Source organism: Megalops cyprinoides, chromosome 4 (assembly GCF_013368585.1).
Source record: "Megalops cyprinoides isolate fMegCyp1 chromosome 4, fMegCyp1.pri, whole genome shotgun sequence".
Lineage (NCBI taxonomy): Eukaryota > Metazoa > Chordata > Actinopteri > Elopiformes > Megalopidae > Megalops > Megalops cyprinoides.
Window position 1 is genome coordinate 45209854 of NC_050586.1, and position 26608 is coordinate 45236461.

At 38.9% G+C, this 26608-nt stretch overlaps 2 protein-coding genes across 2 annotated transcripts; both read left to right on the forward strand.

The window, feature by feature from the left end:
- Positions 1-9916: 9916 nt before the first annotated feature.
- LOC118775951 (UDP-glucuronosyltransferase 2A2-like) lies at positions 9917-14750 on the forward strand. Its single transcript, XM_036525940.1, has 6 exons — positions 9917-10607; positions 11562-11710; positions 12091-12222; positions 13430-13517; positions 13678-13897; positions 14468-14750. The coding sequence occupies exons 1-6, from the start codon at positions 9926-9928 to the stop codon at positions 14748-14750; spliced, it is 1554 nt and encodes a 517-aa protein (XP_036381833.1). The 5' UTR covers positions 9917-9925.
- A 3755-nt stretch (positions 14751-18505) lies between these two features.
- LOC118775953 (guanine nucleotide-binding protein G(I)/G(S)/G(O) subunit gamma-10-like) lies at positions 18506-24630 on the forward strand. Its single transcript, XM_036525942.1, has 3 exons — positions 18506-18734; positions 21463-21595; positions 22774-24630. Exons 1-2 carry the CDS (start codon positions 18654-18656, stop codon positions 21586-21588), a joined length of 207 nt encoding a protein of 68 aa, XP_036381835.1. The 5' UTR covers positions 18506-18653; the 3' UTR covers positions 21589-21595; positions 22774-24630.
- The last annotated feature ends 1978 nt before the right edge of the window (positions 24631-26608 follow it).

Below are 26608 nucleotides of genomic sequence, written 5' to 3' on the forward strand. Positions count from 1 at the left end.
CTGCACGCAGAACCTTTTTACATGTAAATTTATATTGAACTGCACAATGTTGTCTTTTTTTCAGAAAGTTTTGCAAATGGATGCTGATGCAATCCTGCTTGAATTTATCTTCATAGATGAGGCTGGGTTTAACCTGACAAAAGTAAGAAGAAGAGAGAGAAACATCTTTTGCCACAGAGTTATTTTGAATGTTCTGGGCCAACGTGGTGGTGACATCACAATGTGCACTGCAATCACGCAGAATGGGGTCCTCCACCACCATGCCAACTTAGGTCCTTGCAACACGGCCCACATACTCACATTTTTAGACAGACTAAACAACATCATCACAGTAAAAGACCAAATGGATGCAGAGCAGATGAGATACGTTGTCATCTGATACAATGTATCTTTCCACCGATCTGCTTTGGTCCAAAACTGGTTTCATCAGCATCCACAATTTTCACTCCAATACCTCCCACCATACTCTCCCTTCCTTAACTTCATTGAGGAGTTTTTTTCAGCATGACGGTGGAAGGTTTACAATCTCCAGCCCTATGTCAGGATACCCCTCATTCAAGCCATGGAGGAAACCTGCAACCAAATTGATGCAGGGTCTGTGCAAGGATGGATTTGCCATTCAAGAAGATTCTTCCCTCGCTGTCTTGCGAGAGAGGACATAGCCTGTGATGTGGACGAAGCGCTATGACCAGATCCAGCTAGGCGAAGAGATGATGCTTAGGGGTTTTTTTTTAACTCATGCTTTCTTTTTCGTCTACAGAAATGTTTTTGCTGTGTTTATGTACTATATTCTATTTAGAATATGTTCTGTTCTGATTTTCAGTGCAAAATGCGACCTTTGGAAATGCATTGTATTGACTGTTTTTACAATGTGGAGAGAAATAACTATTTTCATCAGTGTGCAGTACTGGTCTTATGTGTTGTGTTTGGTCAATATATTCATGTACTTTACTCTAACAATATCTCTGAAAAAATCAAACTCAGACTATATCATTAGAAAAGTAGAAATGTTAAAAGGGTTTTAGATTGAGCACAGCAGTGTGTAACTGGTTCAAGCAGAATCAGGTCATATGAACCATGTGTGTGCCATTCAGTGACAAAATTGGGTTTTCATAAATTATTGTATAGTTTTGAATGAAGTGTTTAATTTTGCAAAAAATCTGAGGTGTTTTGCTACTTGTGTGTGTGGTTGTGTGAATTGTGTGTAGAGTTTTGACAAAATGAGCCCTGTTTTCAAAATCGTGCTTAAGCAATGCTTACATGCTATTTGCTACATGCTATATACATGCTATAGTAAAGAGATCATTAGCTATAGCTATACTGCCAAAACTTGTCTCTTGACAAGTTGATGATCAATAACGTTGGTTAGTAGTTTATTATCTGGTTAGTAGCTAGCTAAGCTGTAGCTAAGTAATAGTGATAGGTATAGTGAGATAGGTGAACTGGTGACCTAACATTAAATAGCGAACAACAAAAACTTACCTTATTGTTATAATAAATGTATAATTAATAATAAATTATGTGTACCGGTAGCACCATTTGGTTGGCTATGTGTGATTTTTTTTTTATAGGCTACCCAAAAGTACAATACCTATGTTCGCCTTCTCCTCCTCCCTGCCACATTTTGTACCCGTACCACCGAAAGGTAAGACATTGAAATTAAAAAAAAAACTGAAAATACTTCAACTCGCGAATACTATAGATGATCTCGTGAATACTTTTCACTCGTGAGAATGCAAGTGGCGTCTAACTGGAAAATACCACAATGAAATCTGGACGTTTCTAAACTCGCAATGATTTCAAGCGACAATGTAACATACTACAAATGTTATTATTAACGGTCGCATACTGGGTACTACACTGAAAAACAGCATGCAGTATACAGTATATACTTGTGTAGTACGCAGTACACAGTATACAGTAGACAGTTTCGAATACAGCCACTGCGATTTCTGCAGTGTAGTTTTTGCGTCATGTCCTGCCTCCTGCACGCTCTACCCAGACACCACCCCTCACCTAAAGCAAACCGGAGTATTTCCTGTAGGTGAGAACGCGTCTGTCACGGACAATCTCCTGTTGTGTGCTACATGTGTGAAAGGGCAATTCCGGCCAAGTTCGAAGCACTTTGTCCCGAGTTCATATGTGAAAACGGCTTAGTGCATTGCACAACAGACTGTGAAAGACATAACAGTCCTGGTTCTTTTGAAGGGAGAATACTGTTGAACTCAATTCCACACCAGTTTTACATATTTCCATACTATAAAGGTGCTTCCTGAAATGTCACATGATAAACCACTGAGAAAGAGAACTCTACCTCTTCTAAGACCTGAGAAAACTACCTCTTCTAAGATATGAGCACATGGGTATCAAAAGACAGAAAAAGTACCCCAGAAAGAGCAAAGGAGAGTTATCACAGTTCTAGCACCACATGAATAGGCAGAGGCAGCGGCTGCAGTCAGGCATTCCACGAAACACACTTTCACTGGCCCTATTTGAATGCAGTCATTTTTTTTCAGCGACTCCTGAGCTTTCTTACTGGACACAGTGACAATGGAAATTTGCAATGTTAATGTGCAGCTAGAGAAGCACAACCACGGTATGGGCGCTCTCACGGTGGGAGGTGACATTTCTCAAGAAAGGACACCAACAATGCCACTGCCAGTGAAAAAAAGGCGCAGGACCCCCCTTGCATTCATCCGGCCCTGACCTCGAAAGCTCCCAGTGGCCTTGCACTGAAATCAGCTGCTTCATTCACTTCATTAATGCATTTCATATGCAAAACTGTCTGAGATGTAATAATTACCAAGCTGGTGCAATGGCGTAAGAGTGTTTGGGAAAAATCTTACACAGCATAGCCAGTATTGCTTTGCGAGCATGGAAAAGGGTAGCTGGCATGTTGGAGCTCTGTGGCAGGAAGTTTAACTTTTTGTTTGAAGAGAGGTCAGGATCTGGCTGTGATGCAGCCATTTTTTACACTTCCTCTCACTGACAAGAGTCTGACTGGTACATCCACTATTAGAAAGCAACAAAAATACTGTGACATCTAGAAGCTTAGTTTCTCACAAACTACTTTTATCCAAGGCTTCTTCCCGTCATAATGAGGTAATTAGCAACCCCAATGACTCCCTCCAGTTGTATAGCAACTTACATATATTTGTTACAAAGTGCCTGTGCCAGCTACCCACTATATTTAATCTACTCCAAGCCCTACAAGCAAGGACTGTCCCCTGGGCTGGCTTTCATCAAACCAAAGCAAGATGAGATGACTCCTAGCAGCAACAGGATGACTCTCTGTGAAGCCTCAAAGGCAATACCTCCAACTAGCACACACACATCTTCATCAAAATCCATGTCCACAGTCAGCACGAGGTGACTTATATAGTACTGTAGTTTTCCCTCACATATGTACATTCCAAATGTTGTTTTGTTTTTGGTGTGTTATAACACTTCTCTGTGGCACTTGTGTGTTTATTGATGTATGTACACACTAGTTAGCACAGAACTGTGTAAGGGACTGAGGTATGTCTGGATGTCATCTGTGTCTTGTATGTATTCTCTTTCACAGAACTTTGTGAGATGCAGTTTTCTCTTCATATATAAGACTGCTTGGCAAATAAAATATAAATGTATGTTCCCATTACATGACATGACAAAGCCTATGGTTAATATTACAGTTTTCACAATTAGGTCAATACCATTCCCACTTTTTCAAAACTCTTAACACAGTGTGCTTAACAACCATGAATATGAGCACATCAGCTAATCTTTTGTGCAAAATGCACTGCAACCACCAAAACACTTCATAAGTCACCCAAAAGTGACTCATGCTGCCACAACTATAGCAAATGCTCTCTCCCAGCAAGACTACTTTGTCACTCAAAATACAATGGACTAAAAAACAGAAACAACTTGAAGCATTGCAAAATGCATATATTATGTGTTGCCGTATCCTCTATTTTTGCATAGATTAGTGCTGCATTGCAAAAAAAGTTAAGTTTACATTACATATTGTAATACCAAACAAATAAATCTGAAATGCTGCAATATGCCTCATGACAGCTCTATGCTACAATTTCTGAGGTATACTACAGTACAACAAAAAGTCTGCAGATGCTTTTTATTTCTAGTACAGTAAGTGAAACAACAACACATGATACTACCACTAGAAGTCTGCTGTAGCCCTAATGCTGATCTATGGTGTCCTCTGTATTTTGGGTCAAATTTTTATAATTTTCACATTTACTGCAACATTCTCCCTTGCCTTGAACCTTTAGAAAAAAATCTTTAGCATATCTTATCTACCCCTACAATCCCCCACGCCCCATAAATATTTGAAGCCAAGCAGCTACCTTGACACCAAGAACAAACTTTTTGATCTGTTGTTTTGCCTGTCACAATACTGTAGATACTGTGGTAAATTTACAGTAGTTGCATTCTTGGGTCAGTTCTTTCACTAATAGCCTGTGACTTACATATACAGCAGTAATAGTGGAAAAATCTCTTTATTGACAACTGCATTTATATTTTACCTATATACATGCACATTTCAATGCAAATATGATCACTTTTGTATAGATGGTAACAAGGCTGCAAACAAAAAACTGAATAAACTTTCTGCTAAAATCAGAATAATTTCTCTTATTTCAAGCATATAGTTTCATTTGTCTGTCAAAATACAGCATATTTCCATTTACAGTGATCTAAATCTTGTTCGGTTTTGCACTGAATGTTGTCTGTTTTGAAAAGAGTATCTAAATGTCTGCAAAATTGTACAGAATTTTGCTGGTGGTGAACATTGTCTGAGAGAGGTATTCATGAATTTCAGAAGAAGTGGTGATTGAATGTATTTTGTATCAAAGCAATGCAAAAGTATACACAGTTTAGTTCACATAGTCTACTGATATGGTGAATGTTTTAAGTGTTTTGGAAAAGTGGACATGGTATTGAGACGTGTGTGAAAATGATTGTAAAAAACTGTAAGTACCCCAGAATTTAGTGTAATAAATGAACACCCAAAACATGCTTAAAGATTCTGCAGTTTCGTCTAAACTGTATGGTAACAGTTTAAATTAAACACAAAGTAGCAATAATGTCCTGGCAACATTTGTCTGCATGGCAGCATCAACATGGTTTTAGGTAATGTGAATACTTGTTATGTCATGTTTTGACTTATGTCATTCATTGTTCTTATAAAACGTGCTCCCGGTGCGCAATGCAATGTTACTCTGAACACTACTGTTACATTTACATTTACATTTATTTATTTAGCAGACACTTTTATCCAAAACGTGCATACAATAAGTATAGCGACAGTACGGGGACAGGATGTGTACAGTTCCACAATGAGACAGTTCTCAGCTGAGAGCAAGGTCTGTTTGAGGACACAGTACTATCAGATTTGTACAACTACAGCATATAGGGCAACTAATACGATACACCTTCAAACAGCAAACTTCAACAACTTCAAACGGCGCAATGAGCATCAGGGTAAAGGCGGCAACAAGAAACAATTTAAAAAGCACAGCAATTTATGACAGTACTGATTGGGGGGGGGGGCAGCAATTGTGTGCTGAGTCAGTCCAGGTAGAGTCTGAAGAGGTGCGTCTTCAGGCCCCGTCTGAAGGAATGGGGTGAAGGAGCTGTCCGTAGCAGGACAGGGAGTTCGTTCCACCACTGGGGAGCGATGTAGGTGAAACGCCGATGTCTGGCAGAACAAGCACCTCCTGCCTTGACCATGCAAGGCGAGGCGTCCAGTTGCTGCTGAGCGCAGGGGTCGGGCTGGTGTGTAGGGCTGGATGAGTTCTTGGAGGTAGGTAGGCGCTGTCCTGTTGATTGCAGAGAAGGAGAGGGTCAGGGTCTTGAATCTGATCCTGGCAGCGACAGGAAGCCAGTGGAGGGATTTAAGGAAGCCAGTGGAGGGATTTAATCTTTCAGTTAATAATCATAGATTATATGAAGCAATTAGATGCTCAAAATTAAGGATGTACTTTTACAACTATCTTTTCAGATAAAAAAAAATGCTAGAAAAAATTTATTGTAAATACTGCAACATTGAAAAACGGGAAGAAAAAATTGTACCTTTTTTCCATTGCAAACCTATCAGCCTGTTGCAGACAACATTGTCTCCCCCCTGTGTCGGTCTGTGGTAAAAGGGATTTCAGATTTATTGGGCACCTCAGTGATATATACATTCCAGTTGTCCCTGTCATTGCTATACATGACATCCTGCATAACATACAGGGTCTTTATTTTTTTTTGCCACTGTGTAGAAAATCCATGTTTGTATTTCGGTTGTCAATTTAAATGACAGTCATGCTCTGGCATCTGTGCTTACAGCATATTCAAGGTTTTGGTGAAAGAGAACTACACAGTAAGTAAAAAGGTTATAGGCCATTTCCATTTATCTATGGTTAGACAGTGGTTATGCTAAAAATTCAGCTTCCGCTTACCTTAATAGGTAAGATTTAAGAGGCAAGAGTGATACACAGCACAGAGTGATGGATCAGAAATAATAGGCAATAAAATTACCCAATAATAGTACTCCAATCACAGTGTTCGTGCATTGACTGGCAGTAGTAGAATGCAGTAAAAACGGAATTACAAATGACTCGCTGAATTATGTAGTTTACAGTTATCGCTGAAATGCTCAACTATGTTTTTCTGACTACTAATTTCTGCAAAAATTAGTCACACAACAGTCGTAGTTGAAAATATTTCCAACGCTGTGAACATGTTTGGATTTTCTAACAAGTGGGCAATCCTCTGTGGCTTACCAAAAATAAATGAAAACACTGACACATGGCACCATACAGTGATGGCCTGTGCCCTAGGGAATTGCTTATATGGCTTATGCCTGGGGTCAGCCCTGGTATTGCATTTGGCTTATGCTGACATGTGCATGGAACCGGCCAGGAGAAAGTAGCCTGATGAAATTACAAGTAAATTAACGAAAATAATTATTATTCATGCTACAAATATATTTGCCATTTTCTGCTTACTCAATTATTAAAACTATGAATATTAAAAAAAAAAAACTGTATTTAGGCTTGGCATGATATTTTGCAAACCACATGGGACCACATGGGACCACATGTCACATGAGAGGTATTTCCTGTATTATGACAGGGTGGAGGGAGTAAGTCATTCAACAAATAAGGTATGCTTGCCAATTCCCTGTAAAACTACTCTTACTGGAGAGTCTTTTTATAATTCAGTTTCCTTTTACTGTAAACCACTCTACATTTTTTGGTTGAGTGTTGAATGTGTGCATGCTCTCATCCACACCACATCTTATGTCATCTCTCGCTGTGCTCCTTGGATAGAAATGCTTGGCATGCCTTATCCACCCCTGGCAGTCTTCAGCTGAGATGTCTCTGCAGCCGGCATTCATTGCATCCAGGAGGGACATTTGGTCACGTGATGCACGCATTCTTACTTCTCTCCCCCTACCTCTCCTTCTCCCTTGTCCTGCTCCAACTACTCCTCTGTCTGGTCCGGCTCCTCTCCCTGGTCCAGCTACTTCTCTCCCTGGTCCTCTTTTTCTCCTTCGTCCAACTATTCCTCTCCCTTGTCCAGACATTATTTTTTCTCTCTCTGCTCCTCTGTGTTGTTCTGTATCCACATTGAACAAAATCAATCCAAAAAGTCCCCTTTTTACTGTATATGTCCATGTAATTGAAAGAACTTCAACACCTGGCTATATCACCGATTGGGATTGTAATCAGCTGTGGCTGGTCTATTTTACACAACTTAAATCAGCTATTTCTCAGTGTTTCAATGATCTGTTCATTCAAAAATGCTTATCGGCTGTTTCAATATAGCTATTGAGCTGCTGTTGTTGCAGAAGTAGAGGTTTTATACTATATTTAAGGTTTTGGACATTAGGTATTCATTTCTGGCATGCTGTGTGCAAGCATTTGTAAACAAGACAAGAAGGATCCATAATTTTGGTATTGGGTAAGCTTGTATGTAAAGAAAATTTAAGCATTTTAGAAATGTTAATTGACTGCATATTCTGTGAAAACAACATGTATTGTGTTAATGGTATGGTCCACAACAGACAGATGTTGTGCTAATTGTGTTTAGAGTTTTGAAAATGTGACTACAGATTGGACAAAAAGATGTTAGTGATTGTAAAAAACTGTAATAACTGAAGACCCTTTTTGCTCACCACCATATCAACAGTGGTGGGGGCATGAACCTTCTGAATAACACTGCAATATGACTTGAAGCTTGCCTTCTCCATGTCTGCCTTTTTTTCCCAGCTGCACCCCCGCTGTTGCCATGACACCAGGCACCACCATTGCATTTGCCAACCCATAGTGTGTCGCATTAGTTACCCTCAGCTGTTGTATTATCTTCCATTAGATCTGACATTGTGCTTCATGAATACTCCGCGCAAGCTTGCTGAACTAGTTACCCTGTTTTAATCAGTAGTATTATTTTTTCCATTTATATTCTTTTGTGTCTTCAAATTTTTGTTTCATGTTTGGCCTACCTTATTAGAATGGTTTGGCTGCATCTCAGATGAGACAAAGCTGTTCAGAGGATGAATATTCTTTGCAAAGAAAGGTCAAAATCATGACTTTGCATGAGTTTAGCAGCAGAAACTTTTGTTTCAATTGGACTGGAAAAGTGTGAATAATATACAATAGTAAAACTACCCTGTAAAAGCTCCCTCAAATAATTTAATTAGACCTGATATAGAACACTGTTCCACATACAGTGTATGCAGTCTCCAAACTTTTAATGTTAAACAGCAGTTACATCCTAAAAACCTTTTAAATGCATGCTAAATCTTGATACAACTATGAGAAGTCCATAATTATATGTATGTCCACTGTATACCACATCATAATCATAGTGGTTATATGTGTGTGTGTGTGTGTGTGTGTCTTTGTGTGTATTGTGTTCAGCTCATATTACAGTTTCTCACCAGATTAATATCAACATTCTCATGAATCAAAATGTGAAGATATGAGGATATTTTAAGTAGTGTTGGTCAAATGAATCAAAATAGGTCAAAAGGAGTTACCTCTAGATTAGCAGTCTCTTGTTTACAATTGTTAAGAAGCACCTTGGATAGGTGATGCATTGTTAGATTAGTGGTGAATTTAAGGAGTGTATGTATCAAATACAAACAAGATAATCATGAAAAAGGAAGTAAAGAAAGACACAAACGAGGAAGCGGTTTGGGCAACAGAGGTCCAAGGAATAAAAGGAAGTTTTATTGAAAGAAAGAGAGAGAGAGAGAAAGAGAGGTGGAATGAAACCCTTCTCAAAGCAGAAGGATAACCACTCTCATTAAGGAGTGTATTAGGAAAGAAAACAAACCCATTATGTTATAAAAGCTTAGAAACCACGCATAGGTGTGGAGAGCACATGGGAGGTTTACATCCCTGGGGAAAAGGGCAGAGCTGGGGGAGGGGTAGAGGAAGTAAAAGAAGAAAACAAGAAGCCAGAGAAAGCAGACAGCTCAGGAAACATAGCAGGCAGGTTGCTGGCGAGATTGAGAATGCTAGAAATGATGCAATAGGAGAGTTTTAGAATGAAAACTTGATAAATGCTGGTTGTGTAATGTACTTCTGGGATCATAAAAGTACATACTCTGTTTGCTTATTTCTGTGTTTTACAGTGAGGGAATTATAAGTACTTGAATTGTTTGGTTTGTAGGTCTGCACACTAAAACTCGCTCCAAAACATTGTACATTGACCTGGAATCAAGAAAATTAATCAAGCATTAATGCTCTTATCTGTCATTTGATAAGGATGGTGGTGCAGTGACTTAAAGTTCAGGCTGTCCGGTTAATGATTAAATCCATACAGACATAAAAGTGAAAAAGCAGTTTCATGGTAGGTTTGCTCATTTGACACAATGGAGCTCAGACAGTATGGACTTACTTGTGTGTTTCTGCAGTTGTGCATCATGGGTAGCACTATGTGGCATGTGGAGTGTGGCAAAATCTTAGTGTGGCACACCGAGGGCAGTCACTGGCTTAATTTAAAGCCTGTGCTGGAAACACTGATAGACAGAGGGCACGAGGTGAAGGTCCTGGTTCAAAATGCATCCCTTTTCATGGACCCGTCCGAGCCCTCGAGGTTTGGTTACGAGCATTTCAACGTGTCACTCTCTCTGGAGATGGTGAACGACTTCATGGAGGAGTTCCTTCACTTCTCCATGTACGAGATGGACCACATGAGCATCTGGGAGATCTACCTGAGGTTCTACCAGCTCTTCAAGAAGGACACGGCGATGTGCGTCCACATTTGTGAAGGGCTGCTGAAATCTGACGTTGTCATGGGGAGGCTGAGGGAAGGCAGGTTTGACATCCTGCTTGCAGATCCCATCTACCCCTGCAGCGAGCTGGTGGCCGAGCTGCTGGACATACCCCTGGTGTACACCCTGCGCTTTTCCATCGGTAACACCATGGAGAGGCTGTGCGGGCAGATACCAGCTCCCCCCTCCTTCGTGCCGGGAGCCATGGGGAAATTCACTGACCGCATGGGCTTCACTGACAGGCTGTGGAACTTGCTCTTCTATTTGTCACAGGACTTCATAGCCATGAAAGTGTGGGAAACCTATGATAAGCTCTACAGCGATGTTTTAGGTAAGGAGACACAGTGATAGGCCCTCTCAGGTGACACCCTAATCTTGCACATTTTCATACATTTCAGAAATCTGGAAAAACACTAGGGTAATTGTTTCCATCAGAAAGTAAGACTTCAGCACTGGTGTCCAGTCATTTAGCATACAATCAAACATATACTATACAAATTTTAAAATAATACTAAATATAATACCATACAATATAATTATATTCACAGTAGTATTTTAGCAGTGGTAGTGGTGGTAGCAGTAGTAGTCTAGTTAGATCAAGGCCTCTGTTTATTCTTAATACTATGCATTGTTGTCATTTCACTTTTTCTTTTCCTAGCCTTTTACCTTGTCCTTTTCCTTTTAATAATTATTGTTAGAACTGCTCTCGTTACCTTTTGACTCCCATGCAGCCCGATTGCAACACACCACAAATAATGGGTGCATATAGATTTTAGTGTCCTTTCACCTTTATGTTACATTTATTTGCTCAGACGTCAACCGTATCCATCTTGGATTTTATACTGTATCTCATAGCTTACATATCGCCTATTTACACAGCTGTATATTTAATGATGCAACTCAGGTAAAGTACATTCCTCAGCATTGTCCCACCCAGGCATTTTGAACCCATAGTCTTGTTGCAAGCCCAGTTATTAAGCAACTTTGCTTCTCTGTAATAGAAAAGTAGTGTATATACCTAATAAACACTGTCGGTGACCTTTTGGAAAGTAAGTACAAGATTTCCCTGTTCATTAACACCACCCTCATGATGACAAAACATAGTGAGACAGAGAGTGAGAGTGATCATCAGCCCAAACAGTATTCTTAGTCCAGGGAGGGGACCTCTACAAAATATTGTACCATGCGCACTGATCTCATTCAGGTTTTTTGTTTTATTATTTTGCCTTTTGTTTGCTGCAGAGTCAACAGAAATACTTAATAAATGTGCCTCTCTTTTCCAAAGGGAGACCAACATCGTTCTGTGAATCTATGGGGAGAGCTGACATCTGGTTGATCCGTACCTACTGGGACTTTGAGTATCCCCGCCCTTTTCTGCCCAACTTCAAGTTTGTGGGTGGACTTCACTGCATGCCTGCCAAGCCTTTACCCGAGGTATTCCTAAATATGTCTTATGTCAGGGTAACTGAATCTGAACATATCTGTGTAAAAGCACAGGAAGATAATAGCAGATGTATTTACAGTATGAGATTGGATTAATTCACCATGTAACACTCTTGTTAAAACCAGCACTGAGAACTTTTTTACTCGCTTCATGCATTCTGCAATATGGAGCTCTATGTTCACTCAAAAGACACCTAAATCAGCGCTTCTGTCAATGCATGAACTAAGGGCTTTAATGTAGAATGGTCCATGTGTCCTGTTTTTAGATCTCAGAACTGCAAACTCAGTGCACACATTGAGTCATCTGAAATTCGTTTTCTCTATGGTGCACCAGTCTGAAGTGATGTAACCAAACCTCAATGTTCTTCAAGGACGTGGAGAAGTTTGTGCAGTCCTCAGGGGATGATGGGATTGTGGTGTTCACTCTGGGATCCATGATCAAGAACTTGACCAGAGACAGGGGAAACATGATCGCCCATGCTCTGGGGCAGATACCACAGAAGGTCAGGAATCAGCTCTGTCCAATCTTCTCTTTAAAATCCATTCTGTTAGAAATATTATTAACAGCCCTGCTATGTATTTATATAGTAATTTTATTATGGGTCCATTATTTTGAAGTATAAGGGTGCCACACAAAGTTCAGCACCAGAGGCTCAATTCTTAGCACTAAGACAAGTTTTAATTTGGATGTGTTTTGCATGATAATATGTTAACAATGATCATCATTGACAATGTATGACACTTTATGATTTCAGGTAGGTATCAGCAAACATTATGTATTATGTATTATGTATTATCCCAGCATTATGTATTATATTATTATGTAATCTGAACACATCACGTCCTCCTAGTGATAAATATAACAAATGAAGTACCCACTCACCAACATTCTGCATTGCCCCAAATTCATGACTCACTGAGAAAAAAATGCTTCAGCTACAGCAAGCACTCAGTGGTGTTTACTTAAAGATGTGAATATGTGTATGCTATACACAGTATATGTGGAATCATGTTTGGCTTATGAACCATGCATGGATCCAAAGGTAGCCCTTGGAGTATAAATCCACTTAGTCACTCCTGTGGATTGAGGAACTCCCATGGAATGCAAGATTTAATTCTTAATTTCAGAGGAAAAGTATGCATGTTTATAATTAAACATAAGTCATTGTTTTAGTCAATGGTTCAGACCTAACAATCATTTATGACATGCCCTATTGTTGCATATGTTGCTCTAAATTGTACAGAATTTTAAAGAATTCAAGTATTGGAAGATACAGCCAGTACTCTGAGGGACTTTTAGGAAACTGGCTTGCTAACACACTGGTTGCAGTTTCAAATCCTGAGTTGAGCATGGTACTTCACCCTAATAGTTTTAGTTATTCCAGCTGTTTGTATGGATAATGTTTAAAATATTATTTATGTGCATCCCCCTAGACAAGGGGCAACTGCTAAAAAAAGATAGTAATAATAATAATATATAACTAATAATAAATTCTCTACACAGTGAATAGCCAAATGCATTTTAATGATAATGGCAATCACTTTAGATGAATAAACTTTACTTTACAACGGTTGACCTAATGATATGATAGTGTGTAGTATTCTATGAGATTTTGGGGGTTGTTGTCACATGACAGAGTGGTGGGTCTCAGATAGTGTCACATCCAAGTCCAGGGTTGTTGACTGTTGCTTTGTCTGGGTCACACGGAGGTGCTGTGGAGGTACAGTGGAGAGAAGCCTGAGACTCTGGCTCCTAACACCAGAATTTATGACTGGATCCCTCAGAATGACCTGTTGGGTGAGTGTCTCCATCAAACAACACAGTGGAGTGATCACACCTCGAACTGTGAACACAACTTTCATGCTATGCGATAAATCTCCCCCTCACTGAGGGGCATATTGAAAGGCAGTGGCTAACTAAAGAGGTTGTGTCTCTGTTGTTGTTGCTGTTGGATCAGGCCACCCAAAAACCAAAGCTTTCATTACCCATGGTGGGACAAATGGAATATATGAGGCCATTTATCATGGTGTGCCAATGGTGGGCATCCCCATGTTCGCTGACCAGCCAGACAACATGATCCACATGAAGAGCAGAGGAGCTGCTGTCATCCTTGACTTTAACTCCATGCAATCCAAAGACCTGGTGGAGGGCCTCAACACTGTGATACATGACCCATCGTAAGATAAACATTGCCAAATCAGAGAGCTGCAATCATGGTGGTTGTTTTAATCATCACTTTGTATATTATGTACCTGACCTAGAATGCTGTAATTTGCTTTTCTGTTATTTTCTTATAATTTATGTTCCAGAAGATGAAATAATAAACAAGGTCCCAGAGGGAAATAATAAAACCCTAGAGGGTAGAAAATTGAAAACATAAACTTCTATATTGCAGCTTGGTTGGCGTAGAGTAGAGTGAATGATTTAGAATCTCTTTGTCTCTTTGTCTCACTTTGTTTCACAATAAATTCCTTTATTTCAGTTACTGTTGAATGAAATGAAATGTAATGTTGTATAATACATGAATAATTAAATTTATGTATGGACACACACACACACACAGGCTCACATAATAGTTGCATAAATTTGTCACTCCAATCAAGGCATACAGCAGTCACATTAAATTTTGGCCTTCAACTTCCTCCTGAATCTTTTCAGATTTGACCCTTTAGATGAATGACACTGCATATGGCTTCCACGTTATTTCTTTCAAGTGACTTTTGTGTTGCGCCTCTTGTGATTGGCAGGTATAAGGAGAGCGCCATGAGGCTGTCGCGCATCCACCATGACCAGCCGATGAAGCCGCGGGACCAGGCTGTCTTCTGGGTCGAGTATGTGATGCGCAACAAAGGGGCCAAGCACCTGCGGGTGCAGGCCCACAACCTGACCTGGTACCAGTACCACAGTCTGGATGTGCTAGCTGCGTTGCTGGCCATGACCACCCTGGTCATCCTCATCTTGATCAAAACATGTGCCTTCTGCTTCAAGAGATGCTGCACCCGATCAAAGACGAAGAGCAAAGCCGAGTGATCTCTGGATTACCTCTGAGTGTCTATGTACAATGTGTGGAGTAGTGGTATGAAGCCTTGCCCACAACCCGAAGCCTGCCAGTTTGATTCCCCGTGTGCCACACCACTGCTGTACCCTTCGGCAAAGTGCTTAACCTGATTTGCCTCAGTACACATCCAGGTGAATAAATGGAAAGAAGCTGTAAGTTGCTTTGGATAAGAGCCATTTTTATAATGAAAATGTAATAATTAATATGTATATCAACATTCTAAGCACACATGACACCTTCACAGGGCAGATTAACAAGCGATTGCTGTGGGCAAGCAAACAAAAAACTGAGGTTTTGTTTTGCTGTAAGTGTATTTACTTTAAAAAAAAAAAAACCCAGGAAAGTTTGGTTTATACAGGACATTCTAGGTGTTTAGATCAACTTTGTCAGGGTGCTTAGTGTGGTGTGTGCTTGGTATATCCAACTAAACATGCTCCCTTGGCTTCATTTTCAAACATACTCACCTCCTCCAGAAACATGCAATTATTTCAAGCTCCAATTGGAAACACATATTAAAACTGGTAACTGGATTTTTCCTTTCCTGAAACACTTTTCAAAAATTGATCATTCTTTAATATTTCGTGTTACTTTGAGCATACCTTTATGTGAAAGAATCATTATCATATCATGAAATGTTTTGTAAAGTGAACCAAGAACTATAGTGAATCATTATTGTTGTATGATAGAAAAATGGGTCTTGTATGACAGATTCATCAGTGGCTATATGCAAAGTGCATCAAACATCACAATGTTTAGCTACACTTGATAGCCTTATGATCCAGCATCAATGAACATCATCTGTGATGACAGATACTGATAACTAGATCAAAATAACTCTTCAATTACTTCTTGCCATGTTCTAAATAAAACAAGACAAAAGCTGTTACTTTGTTGGAATGAGTGCAGTGACTTTCTGCACATTTCTTGACATTCAACAAGTGTTACAAAGCTCTGTCTCTCAGAGTGACTTTCCATGTTTCACCCTTAGTCTTTCTCCACCTGAAACTCAAAACATCCCACTGGTTCTCACTGGGCCAATTAGATTCATCTGCATTATCTAAATCCACAGAATGTCACGTTCCAAACTGTGTGAGCTATATTGTATCATTCACCATTGAAAGAACCATGAGCCTGGCAGATTAATTTTATAATTTAGCTATGTTATAGTGTAGATCATTACTTGCTAACAATATGATTTTACTTCGTGCAATGCAGTAAAGACTAACGTATGTGACTTTTTAATTTATTTTAAAATGCAAAAATGACCCAGTATGTATGTAATTTCTGTAATATCATGTTTTTGTTATAATTAGACAGAGATATGAATTATTTTTGAAGGAATGTTAGTACTGGGTGACAGTGGGGTCATTTACTCAGCAATTCTCTGCATTATTAGATTGTATTTGATTTGAAGAAAACAAAAACACAAAAAGATACCGAGAACTTGTATTTAACGCTTTGTTGTTTTATGTAGTTTCAAAAAAACTCCTTTAGATGGCAGCATAATCCCACAATACAATATGGGTGGTAACTGTTTTAGAGCACGTATCCTATTAATGGCATTATGTGCGGATCTTTCTGTTTATTCTTATCTGTCTCATTTCCAAAATATAAATGCTATCTACTCCCAGTTTGTCTGCTAACAGAGCAAGAACCATACCATATTCTACTGTGTGTGTAGATTGTTGCTATACTTTTTAATGACATATATTTTAAAAAGTATATACTTTTAAAAGTGCATGTGGATTCTCTCTTAGCCTTCCCTGCAGAATACCAAACATTCCATTCAGTTTACTTAACATTCTATGGAAAGGACAATATTCCAAAAGACTCAGATATGGAAACATGCATGTTCTCCAGCTAACCAAGCAGATACTGTACACACACACACATACATTGCACTGTTATATCACGTCTAAACTAGACACTATTTGTGTACTATTTATCCATGCCATACCATACTAGCTCTATTAAACGTTAACCATGCTTGCCTACCCTGTTCACCTTTACCTTTAGAAATTTCATGTATGTGTATATAATAAGTCTCATTTTTCTTATTTTTGATCACAATGTTTCTTTAGTAACAATCCTTTTTATTTTTAACATCATTCATCAGTCAATGAGCCATTAACATTAACACTGTAATGCAATCTGTATGTGAAAAGTGTTTGGCTACTGTTAACTCCATGTATGCATACTACGATGAAACCTTCCTGGCTTAATATGAACTTTGAAAATAAATTAAACCAACTCTCTCCTTCACATTGCATAGATCACCTTAGACGTCAAGTACACTCCTTTCACCTTACGCCATGACAGTGAAACTTGAGGCCAGCGTCGAGCGGATAAAGGTAAGAGATAACCTGCCAAAGGAATTGCGGGATAGGGGAATAAGTGGCCAACACTTTTGAAACCTGCCTGGCTTAATATGAACTTTGAAAATAAATTAAAACAACTCTCTCCTTCACATTGCATAGATCATCTTAGACGTCAAGTACACTCCTTTCACCTTACGCCATGACAGCACTTGATCTGCCCTTTTACAGTATGTTGTGTACAACATGCTGAAGACATTGAACTTTAAATAAGGATCGTGGATACATCTGCCTTCGACAATGCAAATTAAACATTGTGATTAGAGAGTAAAATCATGTTAAAGGAACGTACTGATGACGATACACACACAGCAGATAATGTACAAGATTTTATACATTTTTTTCTGCATACATATGCCCATCAGCATATGGGTAAGTAGGGACTGAATGGCTGCAAGTTCAGTTCCCAGATGGGCCACTACCATTGTACCCCTGAGTGAGGTACTCAGCCTGAATTTCTTCAATAAATATCCAGTGGGGTAAATGGATGATACAGAAACTATGTCTCTCTGGGTAATTCAGTCTGGGTAACAGCTAATAATAATAATAATAATAATAATTGTTATTATTATTATTTTCATTGTTATTGTAATACTCATGATAATCATGATTCAACATACAATCTATACGTCCACCATAGTTATCCTTCTACGAACCTTACCATTCATCACCACATCCAGCAAAACACAAAATGTTCCATTTCTGCAGACTTTAAAGTGCATTTACAGACAACTTGCATGTGTGCCATTTTTATAGTATACTTTATGTCAGAAACCTTACACGGAAATCAGTCAGCTTTACATGAATGCCCTCCATATTGAAGATTTAACAACGTACCATATGTACATACCTTTTTAACCCTGAACTTTTTCACTTCCATTTACCAGATGTAGCATCATATTGGGTTCCCCCATGAGAACCGGTTCCCCCCAGTATTGAGGTTAGGGTTAGGGTAAGGGTTAGAATTACAGTTAGGATTTGGGTTATGGTTCAGGGTAGGGTTTGGGTTAGATAAGTCTTTTAGGAACAGTAGAAAGAACGACGCAATTCACGTGGGGCGCGTGTTAACAAACATCCCAATGTGCTAAAACCTGAAGGAAACCAAATTTGACAGGGAGATCCAAATCTGATGCAACACCTGAAATATATATCTGGTCATGGTTATGTGCCATATCGAGTTTATGGGAAACCTCGTTCTACAACCATGTATGTTCTAATTTCTCCCTGGGAGGAAACATCAACATTATTTGTTCACAAGAATCAGTACAGAGCAGGCATGTCCCCTAATTATTAACTGATATGAATGCGTTAGTCGAAGCACCTGTCGCCATTATTAGCCCATCCACATAATATTCGGATCAGTGGATCTGCGCAGTTCCTTCGCTGAATTGATGTCCGTGAACAATCAGGCTCATCAGAGATCGACGTCCCACACTGCATACAGAAGCGATAGCGGAGCGCTTTTGATAATTGTTTCATTTGTAACATTATACGGACAACATGTCCTCAGATTCCAATATAACCAACATGCGTCGACTTGTGGACCAACTGAAACTTGAGGCCAGCGTCGAGCGGATAAAGGTAAGAGATAACCTGCCAAAGGAATTGCGGGATAGGGGAATAAGTGGCCAACAGTTTTAAACCTGTTACAATCTCAAATTTGCCTTCATTACTGCTGTCTGTCTTTATTAACATACAGTATAATATGTTTGAATAGGGATATGTTTGAATAGGGTTTAACAGTTAGTTAGCTTGCTAGTATACCACGGGTTGCTTTGCGCTGGGTTCCCCTCACTTAGAGAGGTCAACTTTTTACGTTACTTCGTCGTGTGCTGTAATTATGATTGGTTTGTTTGTTTTGTTTTGTTTTTTTCTTTTCTTCTGTTATGTAAAGTACATAACACGTGGAGTGCATTCTCTTGTTGGAACAATGTGAACATCAACAGAATTTGTGATCATTTGATCTGCAGAGCAGGAAAAACGTTTTATAGATACGGCTGCCTTGTTTAAATAAAACAAGTTGCGTTTATGGTTGTGGGGATAAATGTAAATGCACACGACGTTCGTCTGCCTAACATTGCTCTTTGCTAATCTGTAAAATAAAGCAAGTGGTTTTCTGGAACTCAAATTAGTCTGAGGGTCGCTCACATTGCTGCCCCTCCCCCCGGTGTTTACAATAGTAAAGTGTGAAAATGGAGCAAGACTGGACAAACGATCGGGATTATTGAGAAAATTACTTTCGGGTTACCTTCTGACAGAAGCTGCGAGCAGTTAACGTGGGTAATGCGGGAAGGCAAAATCACATTTCACTGCCATGTCAACGTCTCTCAACAGTGGATCTTGAAGGCTTCGGTTCACATTATTCTCTATGCAACTACTAAAAATAGCAAGGGGTGTGGCCTGATTATAGAGGGTGCACAGTGCAGTCATCTGTGAATGATGGAAATAAACAGAAAATCCCACCAAAAAATGGAAGCAGGACTCAGAGGGGGCTATTTAAAGCTGGAGAGCAAGGCTTTAGTGTCTATTTAGAGTGACCCATGGAGACACAAAATACAGCTCACCCACTCATTATAATGGTGAAGTAGGGTGTTTCATGAAATCAAGGCCAATGTCAATGACAGCATCGCTCTTGAAAAAAATTCTATTACCCATCAGCGTTCCATGATGGTTGCCCAGGGAAATCCTACTGGCGACAGAGTTAATAGATGATAAGGATTTTTGGCTAAAATTATTTAAATAATTTCATTTTCATCACTTCTGAGACTCCATCAGTAAACATATCTTGTGGCCCGCTTCAGATTTACACAGAGCATTTACTTATCTAGAAGTTCTTCTAATCACAAAACATACAAATTATTAAAAATCTAAATAGTAATGATAGAACGGATATTTTTTAGGTAGACCAGATAATGGCAGTCAATAACTCTGTGCCCCTTAACAAATGTGGTAGGTTAAAAGTGAACCATTTCCCCTTTCCACAGATAATCATTTCACAAAGTTTGGTCCAATTCTGTCCATAACTTATCCTTTTAACAACAACTAATGTCTAAGGGACTGCAGACTGGGCTTGATTATGAAACTGAGTGCATGGAGATAAATGCCTCCCAACCAAGAAAACAGCCCATTGACAACCACTGGAATTCATGGCAACCCAGTTGTTGTTGGAGCAGAAAAGTGTCATTTTGATTTGCTGTATGAAAACCATCCTTTTGCATATAGGTTTGTGTAAGTCTTTCTGTATGCTTTGCATTGTATTTATAATCAAAGCTAATTCCCAGTACCAGTCCATAGAGAGAATGACATTTGCAAAGGCTACTTACACAATGGAAAGCAGTTTTTCTTTTTTGTGACACCCTTTGGCCAAGGCATTCAAACCAACCAGACTAGTGACAGGCTACTTGAAGGCCTCAGAGAAAGGAGTGACGTTTAGGGATCCTTACCTTCCAGATGGTACTCTCATTTCAGTGAATGCCAGGAGTGGACAAATATTAATGCCTGCACCGGACATGGCCCCACATCCCCTCACCCCTTAGCCAGACAGAAGCAGAGTGGTTGGTAAGACTTTGGTGATGAGACCATGTGGTGCTTGAATGACAAAAAAGTTGAGGGCTGGAATAAAATGTTAGGATGTTGTGAGGTTGTGAATGTGAAACTTCAGTAATATTACAGTATATTATTCTGATCGAAGGTGTGCTGCTACACCATTCACTGTTTGTTACTGAGATGTGGTGATGGGAGGAAATTTTCAGCACTAGTACACACCTACCTGGCAGATTAATACCTGCGTTTGGTCTGAGCACAGGTGATTTTATACACTACACACTGGTCACTCTGTAATTTGATAGAGAGCAATCTTTTTAGTATGACAGCTGGCATCAACTACCCAGATTAAATGCTTAATCTGACCAAGTAAAAAAAATTAAAAGTAGTAATCTAAAACTACAATGGAGGTAGATGGCTTTATTTAATGTTATCCAAAAATGTGCCCCAGTCATTTACAGTACACCATTTAAACCTGGATATTAAGCATATATCAGGCTTATACCCATTTTGTGTCCTTTGTCCCAGGCTGTTGTGTCACGTGTTCCTTTTTCTAGTGACAGGAAAGGAAAGGTTCATGTACCCCATAGTGGGAGGAGCCACCTCATGTCAACAGTCATTGGCTCATGAGATCCTGTCAAAATACTTTTAGTCCATAGCAAAATACTATGGTTGGTTCAGATCAGTGAGTCATTGGTAGAACATGACAGTGTCACCATTTTGGGATCATGACACCTCACCCTCCCATCACTTTTCTTCTTCACAGGTGTCCCAGGCAGCAGCTGAGCTCCAGCAGTACTGCCTCCAGAATGCCTGTAAGGATGCTCTGCTGGTGGGGGTCCCTGCTGGGAACAACCCCTTCAGAGAGCCCCGCTCCTGTTCTCTCCTGTAGACTGCAGGTACCTGACCTCTTCTCCTCTCAAAATCTTCACCCTACACTGCACTGTCAGTTTTGTCATTTTTGGAACTTAGAAGTGCACAAAATGGAAGTGAATTCCACTTCCATATTTTTGCAGTGAGGGGTAGGTCACCGCAGAAATGCCTAGCTAAAAGAGAAGAGAGAGAATTTTTCGGTGAGAATGAAATGAAGCCCAGCCTAGTTGGCTGTGTCATGTATTCATAAATCTGATTTGCACAAGCCATGTGTTCAGAGCATAAAATTAAAAAATACCAGAATTTTCTCCCCCAATACGTGCATTCTCCAGATCATAAATGAAATTAGAATCACAATTTATATTTCAAATGTAATATAGTGATATTTTTTAAAATGCTTTTGTAATGTAGACATGTTTTTATTGAACGTCCCTATGTGCTATTAACATTATTACATTACATTACGTTATTGGCATTTAGCAGATGCTCTTATCCAGAGCAACTTACATCGGTTAGTTTTTTTTACAATGTTATCCATTTATACAGCTGGTTATGTACTGAGGCAAGTGTGGGTTAAGTACCTTGCCCAAGAGTACAGCAGCAGTTATATATGTTGCACTTTTTTTACTTTTGATTCTGAATGCTCCCCTACCATAAATGAATTTTGGAGTTTTTTTTTACATATGAATATATTTTTAAACCATACTTTCTGCCACCAACAGCTGATGAGGGATCATTTTACCCAAACTTAATCGCTAGCAACTACATAAACCCTACCCTACCCTGGGGTAGAGACTGGTGGCAGAAGCTAGGTATACCAGAACTAAGATGCAACTCCTTTTTTAGTTTAAATCTCCAGTAGTTATTCGCATGGCAGATGCCTTTAAGCAAAATGACTCACAGAAGATGCTTTGAACATATTTTCCAGTTATGAAGCAGGAAAGTAAGGCAGACAAAGTATGTTGCTCAAGGTTACATCAGTAGAGCCACAGTGGGATTATCAAAATCCACCCTTATAATTATCATCTAAGTTCTCTAACCAGTGCGCTACGATGTCGCCACACTGTTACACTTCACTGATTCCTTTTTCTTTAAAAAGAATGATTACAAACAGCACATAGCTGTTTATTGTAATTTTCTGATTTGAACTCAGTAGCAGTTATGTGGTGGGACTTTGGGGACAGTGCGTCACTGTCTGTTGCAGGACGGGCCACCAGACCAGACCAGGACAGGGAGAAGCATAACATGATTGTCTTAAGCACTCTGCCCAGTGGGAGGGAACAAAGCAATGATGACAAGAAACCCCTGCTCCACTTCAACAACCTGCTCATTTTTGGTTACTTTACACTTTTTGCTAATGTTTGTATGCTATTTTAAACAAGTGGAAAAATGTATATATTTGATAAAAACAGAAATTTTGTACAACACAGCGAAACTGTTACACTAGTGCCATATGGGAACACTTTTCTCCATGTTCTCAACACAGGATTGAGCCTAGGACTGAGTGTTGACATTTGTTTCTAGAAGTGAAATACGGTATGCTAATTTGGTTTTTCACTGTGAATGAGGCCAATAATAATTAACCACAGTCCACTTTTTCAGCAAGTTCTACATTTCTGTTTAATTTCACAGACAATTTTTACCCATATAAAGTGACCACTGAACACATATCATGAAACAAAATAACACTTGCTTAATGTCGTACTAGCTGCCCTTAAAGTCTAAGCTGTATTATGTGGATCCTAGCCTAATAAGTTAGTATGTTCTCTATGAACATTGAAAAGCAAGGAATTGGTTAAAACTCCATTTCTTTCCACTATTTATTATACTGTGATATCAGCGCGTTCTGTTCTCCCTCTGTCCATGTCAAGATTTGCAACACCCTGTAACAAGTTAGTTCTTCCAATCTTCAAATGGGCCTTTAAAGCATGTATACGCTGCTGTTCTGTTTGACTCCAAGGCCCAGAATGCACTGTGATGGTGGTCACACTCCTTCTGTTTGCATGAGGGCAGTGCTCTACTAAAATGGCATCAGCTCCACTTTCACACAGTAATACATAAACCAGCTATTACAAAGAGGAATTGTATCTAAAGCTTATTCCACAGAGTACACTGGAGGTTACAAAAGTGCAGAATGATTTTAAATATGTTGTTCCATATAGAATACATGTACCTACTTAGTGAACCGTTGGAACATAATTTGAAATTTTCATTTAACGATGGAGTTACCCTTTAAGGAAAAGATGGTAAACTGTGGTTATACAGAACAGTGTTTGCTATGGGTTACCCTGAAAATCTATAATAAACACACAGGGATTATTTGTTACAAATGCAATATGACAAAGTGGACTTTTAAGGAGGGTGTTTTTAGGTGTTTCAAGTGGGTTTTTGTTGCAGTCTCAACCTCCAAGTCAACCCAGATCCCATTCATTTCCTCTCCTAGCTCAGCTTGTGTGGCTGCCATTCTTCAGATTCTAATTATTTCAGACTATTAGTTTCACTGCCAAGGTTTCATGTGCCTCTAGGGAAATTTAAAACTTCATTCAGCCATGGGAAATCCAGTCCTTTTATAGACGAAAATAATGTATTTTATGCTGGATACTGAGTGGACACTTCGTAGAATATGCAATATTATAAAATTTGGTGAGGCTTGTGACAATTTATAGAAGCACAACTGATACCTTGAAAGGTGCAATTTGAGCATGTGTGCAGGGCATAGCTGACAATACTGGTACAGATGAGAAAGGGGAAAGGAGGTGCATATTTGAGGTATGAACAAGGCCAAATACAGGTCAGCCAATTCAACTCCCTTCAACAATGTGTTTGCAGATGCCTATAAATTGACAGAAGGAAGACCTGAGAATGTCTCTATGCATTAGAAATATGGTACAACACACATTTGATCACTATGCTTGGCCCTTTTTATGTTGATACGGTGTCCTGTTTATTTTATTATAATGAAGGGAATGTCTTACTTAAAATGTAATATATTACAGAATTTTTAGCTTGTGTATGAAAATAATTTGTGCTCCTAAATCACACTCTTGCCTTTGGCTTTGTATCCTACAGCTTCTCTCTTCTATAGAAAACACACAGCAGTGTAAAGTATTTTGTTTTGAAATAAACTTCATTTACATCTGTATTAATATAACTGTTTGCATTTTTGTTGTCATATAAAGCAGAGTGTCAAGGTGAAGGCCAACGTTACATCCAGCAAAAGCCTTGAAGTCTTTTAAACCTGGAAATAATCATTTTGACCTGCACAAAAATATTCTGTACTCTTCAATTTAATCAAATTATTTTAACCAATTGCAAACTGCATTAAAGCAGAAGATCAAGACTGAAAACAATGATTATTAACTTTGATGCTACAGATCAAAGGTGAAGCTCACAAGGGACTGTGTCAGTTGATGCCACACAAAATTATGAACCTCCCAATCTGTTGTCTCAGGTGAATGTGTGGTCATTCCTCTCAATCGCTGATATACAAATGCTCTTGGAATCACAACGAAGTCCAGCTACTCTAAGGCAAGTGTGACATAGTCCTACCATTCGCCGGGTTCCTGGGTTCCTGCTACATAATTTGTCTGTTAAGGACAAGAATTGTTGCATTATTCAAATCAAGTGTTTCATGTTTAAACATTTATGATCAATTTACTTGGAGTTCTTGTGTGAGGTGGCCCTGTGTTGTGAGGTGATTGTGAGGTGATGCATACAGTATGACTGAGAGAGACTCCATTTTACAGCTCTTTACAGGACAAAAGCTCCTTGTTATGATATTTTACTAATAATGTAGCTCTAATGAGAATTTTCAAACCTAGGTATAATGGTTCAAGTCTTGAAGTTCTGTTTTCATAAATAGATGGTATTTCACAACCCAGCTACTCACTATTTTCTCCAACATGTGTGCAAATCGCTTTGTTAAACATCCCAAAAATGTACCACATTCAGTAAACATGGAAATTTGAGAACGAGCAATGTTGCTCTTTAAACCATTGAACTTTACACTGATACTATGAAATATACATCCGTTAAAGTAGATACAGAAGTAATAAAATAAAATACACAAAAATACTGTGTGAGGAAATTTACAGCTTCCATAATCGAACTGCATTGACCTTATTACTTCACTGTTTGTGATGCTTCATTGCTTTTCTTATTTGTTACATATCATGAAATTGGCAGTCATAAAAATGAATTTAATTTTTCAATAAAATGAAAACATAAACACAAAGATAACACTTTCTAAAGTATGATATTCAAAGTTGAAAGAGCATTGAGGTCCTGTTGAACAGAAGACTACAGAGATTTTACAACTCCCTGTAAATGACTTAAGGACCAGTTCCGATATATATTTTTTCATCCAAGTAACATATTTCAAACAAACTACAAGGAGATACAATGTCAGATAGATTTTAGTATTTCTGTAAACTGTGAGGCTTTGGATCTGATTAAAGTCAATAAACAGTTCATATTTGGAAACAATTATATTTATAACGTAACATGACAGGTTGCTAAATAATGAATTAACAACACATATTGAACATCCCTTTTGTTTCTGCAATATCTTTTTATTTTTAACTGAGTAACTGAGTGAAGTCCAGAGCTGGGCCGTGAGAGGAAGCTGACTGCTAGAAAAATGTCAGTCTTGTCTGTCCATCACTTTGCCCGGGAACCTTCTCAAAGGTGAGCTTGGTCCTCTTCAAGTGAGGGAAACCTGCCAGTAAATTAATGCAATAAACACAATGAAATAAAAAATAAACCAAACCAGTGCATGAATTTTTTTCCAATAATAATGATTCATTCATATACAGTATGCCTGGAAAAGGTTTGCATTGGTTTTTCCTGTTTTCCCTCTGTGCGTTCAAGCAGTAGTAATTTCAAATGAGTACCAGTTCCTTAGAAGGATGTGAGGCAGTTTCAAGATTCTGAGTTCTGAGAATTCACCCCAGAGATGTATGTAATTTAATTTGCACATAAACGTGTCTAGGGACTCGGCGCACTATATTAAGTCAGCTTTCATACCATACCTACGTTTG